General features: G+C 44.1%; 2 protein-coding genes and 1 non-coding gene across 3 annotated transcripts; 2 read left to right on the top strand and 1 right to left on the bottom strand.

Moving 5' to 3' along the window:
• Window positions 1-305: 305 nt before the first annotated feature.
• Window positions 306-1,923, bottom strand: ISCA2 (iron-sulfur cluster assembly 2). The gene is made up of 4 exons (XM_090271158.1): window positions 1,852-1,923; window positions 1,507-1,609; window positions 1,278-1,393; window positions 306-828 (listed from the first exon to the last, which is right to left on the bottom strand). Exons 1-4 carry the CDS (start codon window positions 1,920-1,922, stop codon window positions 654-656), a joined length of 465 nt encoding a protein of 154 aa, XP_090127284.1. The 5' UTR covers window position 1,923; the 3' UTR covers window positions 306-653.
• A 333-nt stretch (window positions 1,924-2,256) lies between these two features.
• NPC2 (NPC intracellular cholesterol transporter 2) lies at window positions 2,257-10,714 on the top strand. Its single transcript, XM_090271157.1, has 4 exons — window positions 2,257-2,413; window positions 6,388-6,495; window positions 8,264-8,436; window positions 10,260-10,714. Exons 1-4 carry the CDS (start codon window positions 2,332-2,334, stop codon window positions 10,344-10,346), a joined length of 450 nt encoding a protein of 149 aa, XP_090127283.1. The 5' UTR covers window positions 2,257-2,331; the 3' UTR covers window positions 10,347-10,714.
• Window positions 7,360-7,549, top strand: LOC150017044 (U2 spliceosomal RNA). The gene has a single exon (XR_016510242.1). It is a non-coding gene; the product is annotated as a U2 spliceosomal RNA (small nuclear RNA).
• Window positions 10,715-19,714: the final 9,000 nt, after the last annotated feature.

Below are 19,714 nucleotides of genomic sequence, written 5' to 3'. Positions count from 1 at the left end.
AGTACAGAGGTTATTTTTCAAGTGACTCAGGTATCAGTGGGGCTTACATCTGTTTTGCTGAGTGATGGGCTTTTTTGGTTTTGTGAGTTTAGTAGAGTCCTGAGTATATGAAGAAAATGTATCTGTCCTAACAAATGGGAAGTGGACCATGAGCTGCAGAGAAAATAAGGATAAATCAACCAGCACATTCAGGAAGGGTGAAATGAAAATGAGAGCATTTCCTTTGCCTTTCTCATCCTCTCCAGCCGAGTAATGAGTGTTCAAGCTACCTCATCTGTGACTCTGACCCAAAACACAATAAGGACTTTCTTTCAAATGAAGCTTTTATACATAGCTACACAAGCAGCTCTGAAGGCCAGAGAAGTAACTCCAATTTTGCAACTTTGGAGGCTCTACAGATTATACTGGGTTTCAACTAGTTATTAAATCTCAGGGAACAGCAACTAGAGTCTTGGCCTTAAAATTGTGCAGGAGAAATTAAGTCATGAGCAAAAGCTTCCCATTCTGAAAATAACAGAAACACGACACTCCTGGACTGGGGAAATAAAATTAAGAGAGGAACATGACTGGAAGGAAAGCACTCAAATTCTACCAATCCCAGGTTCCTCAAAGTGGTACCGAGGGTGGCAATCTCTGCGTCCCCTGTCATGGAATCAAAGCTTGACAGAGAAGGATGACCCACAGGAGCAGCCTTTCTGCGCTTGAGGATTGTTCAACACTTGAAAAGAGCTTCGGATCAGTTCTTGGCTGAAGTCCACTTGGGCCCCTTTCACGAAGGCCAAGCTATCAGAGTCAACCACCACTCTCGCCCCACCCTGTTCAAATACCCTAAAAAAAAAAAAAAAAAAAGTGTTAATGAATATCATAAACACCAAAAACATGACATCCTCTGAGCCCCAATGTGAGAGAGGCACATCCTCACTGTTCTGAAATAGAGCATTCCCTATTACCTCCAAAAGGCAGATTTTGAGGCAAAAAGATTCAATGGCATGAATACTGGGAAACGCGTAAAGATTTAGGCCTGGAATTCAGTCCAAGCTAACTCTTATCAATCCTGACCCTGACCCTGACCCTGACCCAGGCAGGCCAATTTTCCCTCCTATAACTCAGTTACTTTGAACAAGACAAAAATCTTCACTGTTTCCCCACTGTGTGAGAAGGGGCGGTGTTAAGCATCTTTAGCAAACCTTTCAAATTTGGAATAAAAGTGCACCTGGAACTAGAGACACTTTTATCCCTCCCGCACATTCTCTGAGGATCCACCCCTTCCTCCTTGCCTGTCGTCGGGGTTGATAACTGTATCCAGTGAAAATTTGTATTGGAATCCGGAGCATCCACCTCCCTCCACCTCCAGCCTGAGGAATTCTGGCCCTTGGGTGATTTCCAGGAGCCTCTGAAATGCAGGAAGAGGGGATCAGGAAGGCCAGGCAGAGCGGGGAAGAAAGGTGGGCCAAGGGGAGGTCTCTGCACGTCCAGCCCTAGTCCGGGCACAGCCGCCCCTCTTACCTGGACGCAGCTCTCTGTGAGGTGAACCTGCCCTTCGCCAGCCTCGGGACTGGAGGATGACGCTTCCCGTTGCGCCTGAGGTCCGGCGGAGACCGCGAGGTGCCTGCCGCGCGCAAGGGAGGAAGATGAGCCCGCGAGCAGAGGGGCACCTGGCGACTCCACCCCACCGGACAGCCTCGCGCCAAACCTAACGACCCCCACCCGCACTGCCTCACCAAAGCTGACGTCCTCCAACCGGACTGCCTCACTCCACACCCTCAACTCCCCCGCGGACCTTAGTTTCCGATTAGTCCTGAAAGGCGCAAAACCTAACACACACCCCAAGGACCCTTTTCGGCTTGGTACCTGCCACTCCACCAGGGGGTGACCGCTCTCCATGCCGCCACCTTTAGCGATATGCCCCTGGAGACCGCCATTTTCCCCACAAACCCCACCCCTTGCGTCGCCCCAGTCTCCTTATCCGCCTGGGCCTCGGGAGGCGGAACCCAAAGAGATCCCGCCTCCGAGCACGCTTATTGGGTAACGCGAGAGGCGGAGGGATTTTATTGGCTAGAAATGCTTCCCCTGCGAAGGGAAGACACACCAACAAAACCAAGAAGTGAAGAGAGGCGGGCTGAGACTTACCCTATCCCGCAGGGCCGGAAAGCGGGCAGGGTGGGGCGGAGACCTAGAGGAGTCTGGGGCGGGGCGTGGGCGGGTCTTGGCCTTGTTTGCTAGTGCCGGGTGGCCTGACTGAGCTCCTCCTCCACCCCGCCCCGGTAGGTTTATCTTGTGACTACGGCGGCTGCTGATTCCTTCCTCGCGCTTGGAAGTTTCTTAGCAGCAATGCATTTCTTGGCGGCCACGTTCCTGCTCCTGGCGCTCAGCGCCTCCGCCCTGGCAGAGCCGGTTCATTACTTCGACTGCGGTGAGCCCCAGACCAGTCTGAGGTTCCCGCGCTCTCGGCGGGAGCCTCCGCCAGAACCTCGCGCTGAGACCCCGATCTAGGTTGGGTGGGTCCCGTAGACGGCAAGGCTCAGCCCTGGTACCCCTCATGGAGTAGGTTCGGGGAGGGGAGAAGGTACCAGCCTCGAGGAAACTCGACCGCTCACAACTTTGTTTCTGTCCTTGGAACGCGTGTTTGGGGTCCCTGGACTTTCGTAGAGATGGATGGACCTTTTGCTGAAGTTTCTTAAAAGTTTGTAGGGCAGGCAACCGAAGATCCACAGACAGCGCGCAGGGTGAGGGGTGGGGCGCAGAACTTTTATTTTTGCTCTGTATCTTGGATGACCTCTCCCTCCCCACTCTGTTTGCTTTTCAAGTTATCTTTTGCTGACAAGTCAAAAATCAGTTCTCCTTTTCATCATTCATTCCGTTAACGTTTCCTTTGAGCTATGAAATTTTGTGATTTTTCCTATCTATAAAACTCGTGTTTGTGGTCGCAGCTTGTGACACATAACCCCTTCTTGCCGCTTTGGTTGGAATCCTTATTGGGAAATACAAAGGGTGGAGTGAGGAAATTGTGAGTTCGTTCAGTCAAGTCAACAGAATTAATTGTTCCAGCTGAACTTTTATGAAGTGAAGAGGTGTAATAATAAACGAAAGAGGCATGAAACTAATTTTATCAAATTTGTGAGCTGAAAGAAAACTTGGAGATGATAAAGTCAGCCATTGAATTCCAGAGGTGTTAGGTAATTACCCAAAGTCACAGAGCAGAATAGGAACCAGCATAAGTTTGTTCCTTTATATCCAGTTCCCAAGTGATAGTGGCTGCTCAATAAATATTTGTTGAAAAAGTAAATGAGGAAATACTCTCTCCACTATGCCATCAAAATTTATGTTGAAGCGAAAGCAAAGTTGGGGGCTAGATGACAGACTGATTAAGGAATAAAGACTGCTGGCCTGTTAATACTTAACAAATGCTGTTTCACTGAACAAGAAGACTGGCACTTGAAAGATGCTATTATCGCCTCAGGTTACTGCCTTTCCCTCCATTAAATTTAGTGGCCGACATTTGGAAGAAGACACTGTATTAATTTGTTCAGCCCTCACAATCTGTTTTACAGATGAGGAGTCAGGCACATACAGTTCCTTGCCCAAGTTCTCACAGCTAATAAAACTAGTGTGTGTTTTGAGCCACTTTGGGCTTCAGTGATAAGAAGGAAAGAAAAAAAAAAAACCCTGAGGAAACTAAATTCAGATGTTCTACTTGTTTGAAAAAAGTGGCTGTACTCCTATGGCAATAACTTTACGGGAAGGAGGGTGTCAGTTACAGATTTTTCAGTTTACTTTTGAATTGGGAAATACAATGCGAAAACTTCAGTGCCGACTTCAAAAGTTTTTGCATTCCTCTGTACTCCTCCGTTTTCCCTGGAGTGGCATTTCCTCAAGTGAGAAAGAGGGCCAAAAAAGGAGTTTTGCAATTTTTGCAGGTTAGGGCTGAGGAGTTTGTTCTGTTGACATTGGAAGCCCAAGAACCTCTTGTCAGCCAAAATACTGGAGGAAGGAGCTACAAGGACTACCCTTTACTCAGTTCCTTCTAGATCATGTGATCCAGCCTTGAAAGGAGCAGGTAGAAGATGGATATGGATATCTTTAGCCTAAGCACTGATTTTCAGTAGATTGTGGATTAAAGTTCTGGGTGGCTTTTTATCCCCCCTGTTCATGGACAGAGTGGAGCAGAGAACTTAGAGAAGTCTTGAGTGTATAGTTGAGAACTTTGCCATGATGGGGAAGCACGCTGGGGATAGGGTACTACACGGTATTTATGTACAGGCCTAGCTGGAGCTGCGTCAGTCAGTATGATGAAACTGTTCCACCCAAGAGCAGGCATAGGCTGAGAAAGCAGAGGGCATCCACCTGAGCTTCTCAGTTCATATCCTATAGGACGAAGCTAACCTGATGACTACAAAGTGGATGATGTGCTTCTCAACCTTACGTTTGCTTTCTGTCTTTATGCGTACTACTTCTGAGACAGAGTCCTTTCTATCAGCTGGATCCATAATGTCTACCCACAAAGTATATAGGAGATGAAAGGCCCACCTTGTATGTCAAAGGGAACATGCTAACCCACCCCAGAGCCGCTATTCTAGATTAAATTTATGGACTGAATCCTGATATGATGACAATAATAGCAAATATTTATACAGTAGCGCCCCCCCCCCTTTATCCATGGGGAATATGTTCTAAGATCCCCAATGGATTTGTAAAACTGTGGATAGTACCAAAGCCTATATATACTATGCTTTTTCCTATACATACATACCTTTTCACATAAAGGAAGCACTTTATGGCTTCTCTCTGGCATATCTGAATTGCCAACATCTCTACAGTACTCTTGTTTTTGGAGTCATTATTAAACAAAGTAAGAGTTACTTGGACACCAGCACTGTACTGCCTAGACAGCTACTAAGTGCCTTGCTGGACAAAGGGATGACTCATGTCCTGGGTGGGATAGAGTGGGATGGTGTGAGCATTTATCATGCTACTCAAAATTTAAAACTTACGAATTGTTTATTTCTAGAATTTTCCATTTAATCTTTTTGGGCCACAGTTGACCATGGGTAACTAAAACCATGGAAAGAAAAACGGATCAGGGGGACTACTGTATAGCATTACTATGTTCCAAACAGTTATCTCAGAGCTATGCATGTGTTAGCTCACCTACTCTATGAGGTAGGTACTACTATTATCCTCAGAGAGGTTAAGTATCTTGCCTTGAGGTTACACAGTAAGTAATGGAGCCAGTGAGATTCCAAACGCAGGCATCAGGTCCCAGAGTCCACCTCTCAACAGTGATGGCTGACTTGCAGAGCTTAAGCTTACCCGGTTACAGGCAGCATTAACTGCCAGTTGACTCGCATCCTCTCCCACTCAGCTGTCCAGGGTCAGGGGCCTGGGTGAGATGACGGGATTTTGAAAGACTTACATTTAACCTATTTTGGTCGAGCATTTATTGTAAACAAACAGCACGTCTCTCCTTTTTGAGATTGAAATTTAGAACACACACACACACACACACACACACACCCTGCCACAAGGAAAATTATTTTGAAGAGCTCAGGTTTCCGAGTGGAGTGTACACATCTGTATGTTACAGATGAGTGCTTAAAGGTTCTCATTGGTGGGGGTATACAGTATTCCCTCACGTATCATGGGTATTACGTTCTAGACCCCCCCACAATAGGTGAAAATCCACTAAGTAGGAACCTTACATTCATTTTAGTATTTATATATATTTTAAGGCTTTATAAACCCTTCCCACACACTTATAAACCGTTCCCAGTCCCTTATTAACCTTTCCCACTCCCATATTAACCTTTTCCACACTTTTATAAACACTACTTATGTTCTTAAACATATTCTACACTCTTAAACCTATGTAACTTTAACAACATACGTATACAGTACCGCAAAATCCCGCAGTATAGTGAAAAATCCACGATAAATAATTAAATATAATATTTTTAAAAGTCCCGCAATACAGTGAGGCCACAATAAGTAAACCATGATATAGAGAGGGGCTACTGTACAAAGCTTGAAGACCACTGATTTGGAGAGATACCAGGACAAGATTCAAAGATGGTGGGGAGGGCTGTGACTTGAGCCATCACTTGTATCATATGTGTGCTTCTTTAAAATCTGTGTGGGGATGGAAGGAGGAGTGGGGATGATTTTCCATGGCATAGCCCTTCAATATTATAGATAGGGAAGCTGGCTATGTACACTTAATAATTTCCTTAATTCCCCTTTACCCATCAAATATAAACAGTCCCAGAGACCACTGATGGTCAGAGGAGAAAGAGCGCATCTAATTGGGAAAGCAGAGCACCTTCCCATTAGGTAGGGACAGCCAAGGAGGGTTATTTTTTTCTTTTATTTCAACTCATTTTTCTTCTGTAGGTTCCGGAGTTGGAGTTATAAAGGAAGTGAATGTGATCCCATGCCCCACTCAGCCCTGCCATCTGCAGAAAGGACAGTCTTACACTGTCAATGTCACCTTCACCAGTAGTGAGTAAAAGTGGCTCTACCTTCAAATTCACCTTAGAGTATACGGTCAATCTCAAGTATTGGAATGAGCATGGGAATGTGGGGGAGGGGAATTGCAATCAAGAATTCTGTGGCCTCCCTTCCAACCTGTGTAAAACTAGGATTCACTGTACCCTTAGACACCCTTCTCATACGGCGTTCCCATGTGCCTGCTTCAAGGAGTCCAAACTCCCTTTAAGCAAAGAGAGATTTCCATGTGTTCACAGGTGAGAGAAGACAGCTTGGCTTCTCTATGACCTATTTTGGACCATAATGCACAGTAGGCTTTTATGGGGATGTCAGCTCTGTTTGGCTACAGACTGCAGAGTATTAGTACAGAACCCAATTCTGTAGACTTTGGAATGCCTCCAAAATGTTATTTTAAGCAATATACCTCTCAGCCATTAAGTCTATGCTCTGCCTCAAAATACAAGAGCAGTTCATTCTTAGCCTCTATAAGGTTTATGGAACTCACTGGGGACCCAAGAAGCGATCAAGAAATCTGAGAAGTTTCTACTTTTAAGAAATATTGGAACTTGTTGCTTTCTGGTACCACATTCATCACCTTCAGATTCCCAAGAGTCTAGACAAATGCAAAATCCTTATTTCTAGAAAGGGCATCTACCTTGAATACTTTTCCTATTTTTTTATCCTATGGAACTAGACCAGACAGTCTAATAAGAAATCTCAGAGGTCCTATCATCTGTCTTCCTCTGAAGCCTAAAGACAGCTCTAAGTACTAGAGTTTTCTCTCCTTGATGATACCCTGGCTTCTCTATTGTTCCAAACAAAAAAGGTACCTTCTAAACAAAAGTGATCACCAACCCAGACAGAAAGAAATTGCCCATTGCTTCTTGGCCTTTTGGCTAAGATCAAGTGTAGTATCTGTTCTTATCAATTTACTATTTGACAAGTCCTCTGCCCAAGGACAATATATTAAATGGATTTTTGGAGCAGGGAGATGGACTAGGAGCTTGCTCCGTCCACTCTGCTCATTGACCCGGTGTTAAGTACCTCTCGGAATGGTGCACAAAAAAGAAGAAGCAGAGGATAACCTAACAGCTCATAACTCTGGATGCCCTAATTTTATTTTACTTTATTTTTCCTCTTGCCCATTTTGTCATATGAAGGGTAGAGCTTAGCAAGAAATGTGCCTCTTTCTGATCTTACCCAGTTTCTAAACGGTTACCTCTTTCTCTCCTGTTACAGTCCGTGGCCTGTATGCAGACTCCTTATTCCCTCTTTCCACATCGCCTTCTATTTTATTCTTAACTTCTAATGGAATCCTTTGTGCAGGATTATTTGAGAATTCAGAGACCAGTCTCCTAAAACTCTTTAAGACACACAATACACTTTGACAGAAGCTGATATAAATATTAAATAGAAAGTTTACTGCCAAAAATCAATTACTTAGTTGAATGAGGTTATTTATCCAAGTAGCTCTGATTCTCCTGAGAAACTGTGAAAGGCAATGAAATGGGGGTTAAGAGCAAAGAAAAGAACCCCTACTGATTCCTTTTTGTGTGTGTGTGTGCATAATTCAGTAATTTTTTTAACTTTTGGAGTGAATGCTCTGCAGCATTCACAGAGGTACAAAGCATAACTAGACCCTAGAAATTAAGAAGTACAGACTTTATGATTTGCTGTCCTAGCCATGCTGTTGCTTGAGAATATATATGAATTTTTTATTCAGAGTTTGGAAATAGGCTGTTTCCTTTACTATCTGATCGTCTCCCCCCCCCCCTTTTAGATACTCAGTCTCAAGGAAGCAAAGCGGTGGTGCATGGCATCGTGATGGGCGTCCCGATCGCTTTTGCCATTCCTGAGGCTGATGGCTGTAAGAGTGGGGTCAACTGCCCCATAGAGAAGAACAAGACCTACAGCTACATGGCCAAACTGCCAGTGAAGAGTGACTACCCCTCTGTAAGTGACATAGTTGTTGAGGACACTGGAGATCTTGTGACTAGATTAGATATCTGAGGAAGGGGGCAGGAGGAAAAGGTTGGAGTAGGAGTCCTTCCTCTCTATGAAGGCAGGGAGCCTGAGGGAAAGGAGGTGAGTTCGTGTGTTATGAATCATGAGGTATGGCAGGTACTGTTTAGTGTCCCTTTGCTCGTTGTCTATAGCTTAACAGTTATCCATTTTTATATACAATATTTCACTGGATTCTCATGACCGCCCTTCAAAGAGGTGATATTCCTTTTTTACAGATGAAGAAATTTGAGCCTCCAATATTATGCAATATGAACAGCGTCCACTCTGCTAAGAAATACTATAGCCTAGACTTAGAGCCGGGTCTTGTGACTCCAAAGCCTGTACAGTGTTAAAAGATTTTAGCCAGATATGAAATAGTTCAAGGTTTCAAGTTGTCATAACATTGTCATCAGAAAATCCTGCTTTCTCCAATAATCTGTTAATAAGAGAGCAGTAGCTTGTTAACTGCATAGCAGAGAGGTAGCTTTTTCCACTCTTCTTTCTCCCCTCCAACCCCAGACTTCACCTCTGACTCACCCTGCTATACCTACTTCTTTTTCTACCAAACATAAGATACAGCCTGCTGGAATGGGCCTGTATGAAAAGTTGGAATCTTGATAAGAACCGAGGAAGTAAAAGGATTACTCTTTTCAATCAAATAGAACCCAGGAGCAATCTGGCCATTTATTTTCTAGAAATGGCACATAACTGAAGAACATTTTAAAGAGTCTCTAATGTAGGAAATCTCTATTTAAGGGATGTCAGAGACCCTGAAGGTCAGGGACAGATTTGTAGATTAATTTGCAGGGTAGCCATATAATCATGGGCATTTCGGAGCTTCGGTTACTTATACAGAGTGTCTTGTTAGGGTATGATACGTAGTAGGCACTTCTTATATGGTAGTTATTAAGTGAATTCCATTTCATTTGAAAAACAGCTTAACCTATGTTAATTTAAGCACTAAGTAAAACAGCAGTTAATGTGTACTTGTCTTGAAAAACCTACAAAACAAGATCGGAGAAGCCTGAGTATCACTGTCATTCAAATGTTGTGTTGTAAAGACACAGCTGATCACAAAAGAGGTGTAAATAACAAGTAAGCTAATGTCCACATAAGAAAGGACTGGCCTGTGTCAGTGACTTATTAAGAATTAGAAGGGACAGCTCATAGCGTAAGTGTAACAAGTCAAAGCAGAGATCTCTAATAAGGTATGTTATCAAAAGATAGTTTAAGGAAGTTAACTAAAACTCTGTGCTATTGTACAAAGGGTTGTTCCTAGGATTATTCATACAGTGGTAAACTTCTTTACACATCCTTTGTGCTTTGATATTTTCATTTCCAACTTACGAGTAAGTTTCCTTATTCCTAACAGTCTCTGCTCTTCATAGTTACAGTTGGAAAAAGCTGGATCAGACTGCCGCAACAAGAGAAACTGTCTAAATGTAAAATTACTTTTTCATGTAAGCCTTCATTTACGTACCATTGACCTAAGATGAGAAAAGATGCTTTAGAAATTATATTTGATAAGTTAACTAGGTTAGTATGTGGTGCTAACACCAAATCATAGCTGTAATTTGGTTCGCTCTTCTAGGTTTAAAGACACAGGCCATGTCCACATCCCAAGCAGCTTTCATGGTGGCAAGATTAAGGACAAAGGCATGAAGAGCTAGGCAGTTTGTTACCATGTACATCTAGGATTCATAGTTAAATCAGTTTTGGGTTGAGGTGAGGTGCCAGTTTTACTCTTCCCAATTTTTTTTCTCTTGCTCCAGATAAAACTGGTGGTGAAGTGGGAACTTCGGGATGACAACAACCAATGTTTCTTCTGCTGGGAGATCCCAGTTCAGCTTGAAAACTAGAGCTGTTTGATGCCAGTATGTCCATCTGGGGATGAGAGAGGGAGAAGAGGAGAAATCAAGTCTAAACTAACAGTGCCATAAGATGGAAGGAATTTCCGGACTGTTGTTTTATGCCTCTCAAACTCCAGCTGCAACTAAGACCCTGTTTTCTGAGAGCCCAGACCTGCTGCCATTGTAATATCTTGTAAAAGAGTTGAAGGAAAGAGGAGACAGACAGACAGACGGACTCTGGAGGGGTTGATTTGTTGTCAGTGATTTCTGCTGTTGGAATGAGGGAGGTCCAGCCAGTACCCAGTGAGGCTGCTTAGGGCTGTTGGCAGCCTCATTGCCCTGGGGTCTTTGGTCCTTGTATCGGAGGAGAGGTTACATTCCTGTAGCTGGGATATTACATTTCCAAGTGCCTCATTGAGTTCATTGCATCTGGCCAACAAACCTACTGACACTTGAGAGCACCTCCAGCTCTGCGGCTTCAGCAGTAACGATTTGCTCTCCAGTGGTGTCCAGCGTTTCAGTGCAGGGGGTGGTCTGCGACAGAAATTCAACTCTGTGTGGCTGGTTCTCTGTGGTTATCTCATGTTTCTTTTTCTGTCTTAGGTGGTTTTCATTAAATGCAACACTTAATTAGCAGGTGTTTGTTTGTTTGTTAACATTAATTGGTGACTTCTTTATGCACCTGGAAAAGTTCCTTTGAATAAATAAAAACTTGGCAGTCTTCTGTATTTGTGCTTAGGTCCCCTGCTTTTTTCAGAGTATTTCCCCCAGATCTGTGGAATGTGGCTGCCCAGTCCCGTGGTCCCAGAGTGCAGTAAAGACACTACTCTTAGAAACTGCCATTTTTCCCCTTTTGGCCTAGTTAGACCTTACCTATCTATTTTACACAAAATGACCTTGTTTGCTTTATTTTGTGTGTTCATGTACCACCAAGTATACTTGAAATAAGCAGTGTAGGCAAACATCACCTAGTTGAATGTCTGAAAGATCCAGGGACCTGAATTGAGGCAGGGGCACGGAGTAAGGTTACAAGTTGGCATGAGGCACACTAGTCTTAGGAACCTTCTGCCACGAGGAAAGCCTACAAGCTTAAAAATGAAATGAGAAGTTGCAAGTAATGGCTAAATTTATTAAGTCTTAGAATGTTCTGCTTTTGGAGTACAAGTAAAATCGGCATATATTTTGCTGCCTGCTTTAATCAATGTAACGTCAGTCAGCTTTTAGCTGTCATAGGGATTACAACCCTGTTCACACACGAATTGGTTAGGATGTTTATACAGCAAATAAGTCATTTGGTTCAGTTCTTTTCATCCCACTAATTTCACTAGAGCCTTGGATTTCTTTGGCTTGTGAGTTTCCCAGAAAAACCACCAGAGGACAGCCGTAGATGGGGAATAAAGTTATCAATAGCCAAGATTTACCAGTAAATTCCTGGAGCCATTCAACCACTGTGCTCTTTAAGACCTTTTGTGTCCAGAGGGACAGCCCACTCTGTCTGCCCATAATGGATCCAAGATACGTGTATCAGACTTGTATGAACTCCAAAGGGGTTCTGTGGTCTCTTGCTTCAGACTGCCAGTAGTTGGATCCCGGCTTCTCCAACTAATAGGACAGTCAGTGTGATCTTTAAATCCCTTAACCCCTCTGGTGCTTTAGTTTCCTTCTCTGTTAAACAGGGATGATAACAGGACTGAGGATTAGGTGAGATGATACATGTAAAACATTTAGAATGCCCCCTGGCATGTGGCACAGACTCGGTAAATGTTAGTAATTATTCTAGGAGATAGACATTGTTCTTCATCTAGAAACATCAGGAAAATCAAAAGTTCAGTCGGATATGTGGTATGTTGCCTCAGAAAAATGAGGCTACCCTCTGTGCACAGAACTTTCTGAGGCGCCCGGAGAAGCTCAGTTCTTGTGTGTGTCTGCTCTCCTCCTGTTCACAGAAGACTCTTCGTGTCACTGAGCACAGCTGCCTGCCCTGCATTTCACAGTCCGGCCCTCATATGTGAGACCATGGAAGAAAAGCAATTCAGCTAGCGTGTGCCCTTCAGTCAGCCTATAACTGTCTACTGGCCGATGTGAGGCCACATGGAGACTAGCAGTGAGCTAGTTAGCGCTCCTACAGGGGGATTAGTCTGAAAGGTCTTTACAGGTGGTTCACAGGCACCCCCCTCACCTCCACCCCGAGGCATTAGAACATTGAGAAACACTGAACTTGAGTTGTATAAAAAAGGTCATGTTCTTTCCAATGACAGTCTCATATTTTTTTCTAGTCCACTGAGCAAGCCATGGAGGCTTAGACACATCTCTCTTGCATAAATTCCAGACTCCGGTCATTTAAAGAAACAACAACATGAGAGGTACCCCTGTTTACAGAGTAAAGGAAACAATACCCAGTGACCCCAGTGTGGTAGAGTGCTAGGTGGGAAGCCTGGCGTTTAGTCAAATCAGACTAATAAAAATCAAAAAGCATGGGGTAATTTCTAATCCTCTTTGGTTTTGAACTCTTAGTTGACTTCTTAAATTAATAATACTTTGCCAAGGTTGATAAAACAATCTGTTCTCTGAGAGCACCCACAGAGATATAGGAGGAGTGGCTTGACATAAGTGAGGTTCAGGCAAAGGGAAGATGACCTGGAAATAGCCATTCACATCAGATCATCTAAAAAGCAAATACTCCTTAAATGGCTGGGTTGGTACAAGGACAGGGTCGTGGTACATAGGAAGAGCATTGACACAGACGAAAGGGTTATGTGAGAAACATCACCATGGTGATAGTCACCCTGAACAAGTGTTTTTCCCAACGGCCCTTTGGGAAGGACACAGAACAGGAAATAGGGCTTGGGGGATTCAAAGACCTGGGATACTCAGTTTGGGTGTGTGTGTGTGTGTGTGTGTGTGTGTGTGTATTGGGAATGGGATAGGCAGCGTTGGGTGACATGAGTTTGAAAGTGGCGCTGGATTTCCACAGATGCTGCCTGAAAGAATCTTTAGACGAGTTAAGTCATTTTAGGTGGTTGTGTCTTTTTCTATAAGGAGAATCCCCTGGCCTATCCCTCAATTCTAAACTGAATCCTATTCATTTACAGCTGTCAGTTGAGTAGCAACTAAATGGTCTGGGTGTTTGTTGCCATGGAAACAGGTAAAAGGCCCATTGCTATGGAAACCTACAATGCTCTCCAAACCAGAGGTTTGGTTCCTAAAAAGTGGAAGCGAGGGTAGAGGGTGGAACCCAAGAGATGGGCTGCATCTTTGGCTTGCGGGTCCTAGAAGAGAATGAGCAATGAGGGGAGCCTGGCTAGCTTCTTAGGTCTGTGACAGAAAAGCAGTGACCTCTCCCACTTCCTGTAGGTATTCTTCACCTGTTCTCTGCTCATTGCCCCATGGTAGCCACAGAGCACAGGTGTTTACAGAGCACAGTTGTTTGCTGCCCCAGATGGAGAGCAAGAGCATGAGATCCTGGGGCAGACCTCGCATGTCAGCGCTGCCACCCCTCATCTGTTCCGGGTCAGAGAGGGCAAGTCTTGGATCCTCTCTGCATGATAAGCTGTTCTCCACACTTCATGTGCCCTAAATAAGCAGCCAGCAAGGTGAAAGATCAGCTTAGTTCGGACTGCCAGTGGGTCAGATCCATAAGGAGCCTGGCGGACAGAATGGATGGCTGCTGGCCTTGAACATGACAGAGATGCTAGGAGTACCAGATGAGGAAGCAGAAGGACAGGTAGTCACCACCCACACACCTGTACCACAAAAAGGGGTACTGCAGATGGAGTAAAGACGGGGTTTGACAGAGGTTCTCGGTGGATGCACGCAACAGTTATAAGATTGTTTTCTGGGTTTTGCAATTAAGAGAAATAACTTAGATCAGTGTTTGGTGGTAAGATGACCTACTGAAACAGAAAACGCTTGAATGGCTCTGCCATTAACTGTTGTTAATGTGTAATGTACACACTGAAGGGGTTGGGCTAGATAATCTCTAGAAGTCTCTGTCAGAACTAGAAGCTTATGATTCATTGAGACTGTCAACAAAAGAAGGCCCAGTCTATAAAAAAGTTTTATTCAGGTTTTTTTGTGCCAAATTTTGAGGACATGCCCAGAAACAAGATGACAAAGGGTGAAGAAAGTGCTCCAGAAATGGCAGTTTTGCAGCTTATTTTATACATTAGAATCAAAGGAGAAAAACATAAGAAGCTTACATGAAATCCATTGGTGGTAAATTAGGGAGGCAGGAGAAAGCAAAGCAAGAAAATCTGTAGAAGTAGATAAAACACCAAGTGGAGAAGCACATACTTCGTTTATTATATTGGTGGGTATAGGAATAGTTAACATTTAACATTTATAGCACATAGAGATGGTATGTGGGAAACAGGATAACAATGAGGGGTTCTGTGGTCTCGTGCTTACACTTTGGGTGGTCTAAAAAGAGAACATCACTCTGACATTTCAAAGGTATGTTATCTTAGATGCATAAAAACAATGGACTGAGCTCACTTAAGGTAAAGCATAGCCTTTGCTAAGGAAGCTACAGGCCTGGGACATGGCAACCTGCCATAGTCTGCCCAGTTAGGATTTATGGTCAGACCATCCTGTGTGGATACTTGTGGTCACTGGGCTTGCCAGTTCTGCCAGGTAGCACTGAGTCCCCATGTTTGCTACATAGTCCCTTTTTCGTTCACAAGACACTGAAGGGAAGTTTGGATGCCATGGGCAAGCAGACACAGACTAACCATACCTGTAAGAACAAAGAAAATCCCTAGAATCCAGAGGGGCTTAGGACTGAGACAAAGGCCAAGCCATAATTTTAGAGACCATCTCAGATATACTTGGCTCATGGGACTTTAACCTGATTCTCTAGAATCCTAAAGTGTATGGTCATTAGCCCTGACCTATGTGGCTCAGTTGATTGGACGTTGTCCTGCAAAGAGAAGGGTCACTGGTTCAATTCCAGGTCAGGGCAAATGCCTGGGTTGTGGGTTCAGTCCCAGTTGGGGGAGTGCAGGAGGCAACCAACTGATGTTTCTCTTTCTTTCTCTCTTCTCCCTCTCTAAAAATATGTAAATAAAATCTTTTTAAGTATTTTAAAAAATAATAAATAAGGTGTATGTATGATCTTGACTTTCTCTCCTAATCTTGCCTTCACGTACCTGGAGTTATTGGTCTCTGCCCCTCCCAGGGAGCTTTAGAGCCAAGGGGTCTGACACCAGAGAGAGAGAGAGATGCCACCCAGAATTTGGACTGCTCCGTAGGCAATTGAGCATTGCCCCAGGTCTGTAGGGAGGTTTTCACTGTTGGATCATAGTAGTTGTTTATGGATTTCTGTAACATTTAAATTTTTCAATTTAAGCTGGCTTGGTATCCCACCTCCAACTGTTTCCAGCTGATTAACTTTGGATACATTATTTAACATCATGTGTGTGTGTATGTTTATGTGTGTGTGTGTGTGTGATGAGTACTTTTAAGTTCTTCACTCTTTATTTAACTTCTTAAGGCCTCAATTTTCTCAGCTGTAAAATAAGATAAGAATACCCACCTCAGGTAGGTTTAGTGATGACCTGAGGTACTGTGTACAAAGTGCTCAGTGCAGTACCTGACTCTATTAAGCAACTGATTATTATTACTCTCCTAAATAAGAAAAGAAGGTTGCAGCCCTGGAAACTGCTCAGTGGCGCAGAATCATAGACATTTGCCATGGATTTGTTTTCCAGAATTAGGTGCCATTCAAGACTGATAGCCACCCTGTTGGCCCTCCCTATGGTTTGCCTTCATTAAGGTAGATTCTAATCTTCTGTCTCTTTATTTTTAAAAGATTTTATTTATTTACTCTTAGAGAGAGGGGAAGGAAGAGAAGAATAGAGGGAGAGAAACATCAAGGTGTGAGTGATGCATCAATTGGTTGCCTTTCGCATGCCCCCAGCTGGAGACCCGGCCCACAACCCAGGCATGTGCCCTGACTGGGAATCGACCTGGCAACCTTTCAGTTTGCAGGCCAGCACTCAATCCACTGAGCCACACCAGCCAGGGCTCTAATCTTCTCTTTATGACACTTAACCACATTCATTTTTTAGAGAGAGGGAAAGGGAGGGAGAAAGAGTAGAGAGAATATCGATCAGTTGCCTCTTGGATGTCCCCAACCAGGAACCTGGCCTGCAACCCAGGCATGTGCCCCGACTGTGAATCAAAACAGTGACCTTTCAGTTTGCAGGCTGGCGTTCATCCCACTGAGCCACACCAGACACATTCATTTTCATGTATAATTTTTGTGTGTCAGCTCACCTCCTTTCTAGACTGTAAACATATTAAGAATAGAGACTGCCTTTTCATCTTTAAGTAAATGCCTAGAACTCAGCACTCAGCAGTTGTTTAGTGAATTTTTTTAATATGGAAAAATGTCACAATTCTTGAGATTTTGAATCTGACCACTTAGCCCTATAGCGGCCTTGATTCCAAAGGGGTGGGAAGCTAACAGCTGATTTGGTTTCATTCTTCTCAAGAAAGGCATGGAGTGCCCTATCCTGAGTGGGTAGCTCTAAAGCAGGACTTGAGCTCACATCTTGTAGAAGCCAGTATCATCTGTGTCTAGGATTCATTGACAACACTAGCTTGTCTCCAGCCTGCAGGCTCCCTGGCCCTGGGCTCAGGAGGAAACGGCTCCCCTCCCTCCTGGCTGCTGTCTGTCTCCAGTTCAGTTCAACAAGCCTCCAGCCTCCCCAGTGATCCTGGCTGCTCCTGCCCGGGTCATGGCTCTGTAGCTGCAGATTGCATCAGGTTCCATCTGAGAGGGTGGGAAAAAGCAGATTTGGTTTACCCAACTCTCTGCCCTCTCTGGTACGCTGACTCTGCAGCCCCCGACAGAACACCCTTGGCATCCTCAGCAGGAACAAGGCCCAAGGAACTACCCAGAGCATCTCCCGGACCATGGCCACTGAGAACCATCTTCTTGCAAGGTGGGTAACAGGGAAAGTGCTGAGTAAGGAATAAAGGCAGTGGAATGATGCCCTGGCTGGTGTGGCTCAGTGGACTGATCACTGGCCTGCAAACTGAAAACTCAGTGTTTCAATTCCTGGTCAGGGCACATGCCTGTGTTGCGGGCCAGGGCCCCATCTGGGGGCTTGTGAGAGGCAACCATTCAATTTATTTCTCACACATTGATGTTTCTCTTCCTCTCTTCCTTTCTCCCTTCCTCTCTCTCTAAAAATAAATAAATAAAACATTTAAAAAATAAAAATAAAAAAGGCAGTGGAATGAATGAAGGAAAAAAGCCTCTAGGCCTGACTGATTTGCCATGACCTTGGATGAGTCATTTAACCTCTTTTAGTTAAATACCTCATAGAAGTCTTGTATAAACAAAAGGAAATGGTGGGTGTGCGCCTGTAGCTTCGAAATACAAAGGCTACTCACACTCAGAATATTAATATCATAGGCGAGCAAAGAAGACTGACAATTCATCTTGTGCATTTTCCTTCTTAGTTCCTGCTGACTTGATGAACTGAACACACCCACAGAAAAACCCACAAGAAAAGCGAGGTCCTAGGTTTGATCCCTATAAGAGCACAATTTAAACCCTGGCTGGTGTGGCTCAGTGGATTGAGCACTGATCTGCGAGCCAGGGGGTCACCAGTTCAGTTCCCAGTCAGGACACATGACTGGATCGTAGGCCGGGTCCCCGGTTTGGGGCACGTGAGTGGCAACCACACATTGATGTTTCTCTCCTTGTCTTTCTCCCTCCCTTCCCCTTTCTCTTAAAACTAAATAAATAATCTTTAAAAAAAAGAAAAGAAAAAAGAACAAGATTAAGATTTGGCCATAAAACAGATGTCTAATGCATCTGGCTCTCCTGCAATGTTTGTTATTAGTCCTGAGGGTATAGAAAGCTTAGGCAACTGCTTGCTTCTATTATCCTGATCGGCATGCAGTCTAGTTGAATTTATATGGTCAAGACAGTGTGCATTCCTTCAAGCAACATTTGCTAAGCACCTGTGATGTGCCAGGCACTATGCTGGGGACCTGGGGATGAAAAAGTGAGTGAGGCAACGTCCCTGCCTTCAAGGAGCTCAGCATCTAATGGGAGAGGCAAGCAGCAAACCACCCCTGTGATATGGTGGGACAATGCCATGACTGTGATATGTACAGAATCCCATGGCAACCTGAAGGCAGAGCACTGTGGGTGATTTGTTCTGTAAGAGACAGGGCCAGGTCAGGGGCTTCTGCTGAGAGCATGGCTGGGAATGGAGATGTCTGATACTATCCTATCTCTTTATTCATCCATCATTTATGATTTTTTCATTCATTCGACAAACATGTCCCCGACCCTTGTCTTCTGAAATTTGGGGGGAAATATTTGTTATAGTGAATTTACCTCCTCCTGAACTACTTATCTGGGTTAATTTGTTTTACTTAAAGTTCCTCCTACTTAATTTTCTGTGGAGGTAAGCAAGCATATTTAGTTATGTCCTAACTTTGTACCCAGTATATATATACATCTGGCTAAAATTATCTGTTTGGATTTTAGAATTCTGGCCCCCACCCACCCAGCTCATCTGACCCATTTCTTTCTCTGTCTGTGCTCCAGCCACACCAGCCTCCTTTCAGTTCCTCAAGTTGGTTGTGCTCCCCTCTCCCCACAACGGGACTCTTAGAACATACTGTTACCTCTGCTTGGAATGCTCCCCCTCACTTAGTTAATTTTCATTTAGGTAACTCCTACTCAACCTCCACATTTCTCTCAAAATGTCTCTTCCTCAGGGAAGCCATCCTGGACCACCTTGCCCAGATCAGATCAAGTACTTCGCTCTATATTCTCATAGCCTCCCCTTCTCTCCCTTCAGGGCACAATTTAGAATTCCATGCTGACAGGATTATCTGATTAATGTCTTTCTCCCCCAGGAACTTGTAACCACCATTGGGGTAGAAAACATTTCTACTCTGATCGTCATTGTGTTCCCAGTGTCCAATAAATATTTTAAATTAATTAATTAATGGAATGATATGGCTTTTTTTGGCACTAGTTGCTCTTTTTTTGGCACTAGTTGCTTCGGGCTGAAATGGTTGTGTGTCCAAAACTAAAAACAATACCAAACATAAAAACAAGAATCAGCACTGAACAGGGAGCCTCCTCTAATAGAGGCACAAGAAGAAAGCAGGTTGGGACAGGATGTCCCAGGACTAAGAGGCTCCTGGATTGAAGGAGTAGAGGGCCAAGGCAGGAAAAATTGACACTGGAGCTGCCTAGCAAGGTCAGATCTAGGAGGTGTCCTGGAAAGGAGAGAGCTTTGATAAGTACTGAGTATCTGTTACCCTGATTGTCCCTCGGAGGATACTTGTGTCCCTTGGGTATAAGATAATGTGCAGGGGGTAAACAAAAACAGGATAACTGT

The sequence above is a fragment of the Furipterus horrens genome, unplaced genomic scaffold (assembly GCF_987537825.1).
Source record: "Furipterus horrens unplaced genomic scaffold, mFurHor1.1.pri manual_scaffold_3, whole genome shotgun sequence".
In the NCBI taxonomy this organism is placed as follows: domain Eukaryota; kingdom Metazoa; phylum Chordata; class Mammalia; order Chiroptera; family Furipteridae; genus Furipterus; species Furipterus horrens.
This window is presented reverse-complemented; position numbering and strand designations above follow the sequence as displayed.

What these genes read in the sequence shown, in the direction of transcription:
- ISCA2 (XM_090271158.1), bottom strand. Translation starts at nt 1,922, where the DNA reads ATGGCGGTCTCCAGGGGCATATCGCTAAAGGTGGCGGCATGGAGAGCG. An exon ending in ACCCCCTGGTGGAGTGGCAG is followed by an intron (nt 1,610 to 1,851) that starts GTACCAAGCCGA and finishes TGCGCGCGGCAG; the next exon opens with GCACCTCGCGGTCTCCGCCG. An exon ending in GTTATCAACCCCGACGACAG is followed by an intron (nt 829 to 1,277) that starts GCAAGGAGGAAG and finishes TTTTTTTTTTAG; the next exon opens with GGTATTTGAACAGGGTGGGG.
- NPC2 (XM_090271157.1), top strand. Translation starts at nt 2,332, where the DNA reads ATGCATTTCTTGGCGGCCACGTTCCTGCTCCTGGCGCTCAGCGCCTCC. An exon ending in GGTTCATTACTTCGACTGCG is followed by an intron (nt 2,414 to 6,387) that starts GTGAGCCCCAGA and finishes TTTCTTCTGTAG; the next exon opens with GTTCCGGAGTTGGAGTTATA. An exon ending in CAATGTCACCTTCACCAGTA is followed by an intron (nt 6,496 to 8,263) that starts GTGAGTAAAAGT and finishes CCCCCCTTTTAG; the next exon opens with ATACTCAGTCTCAAGGAAGC.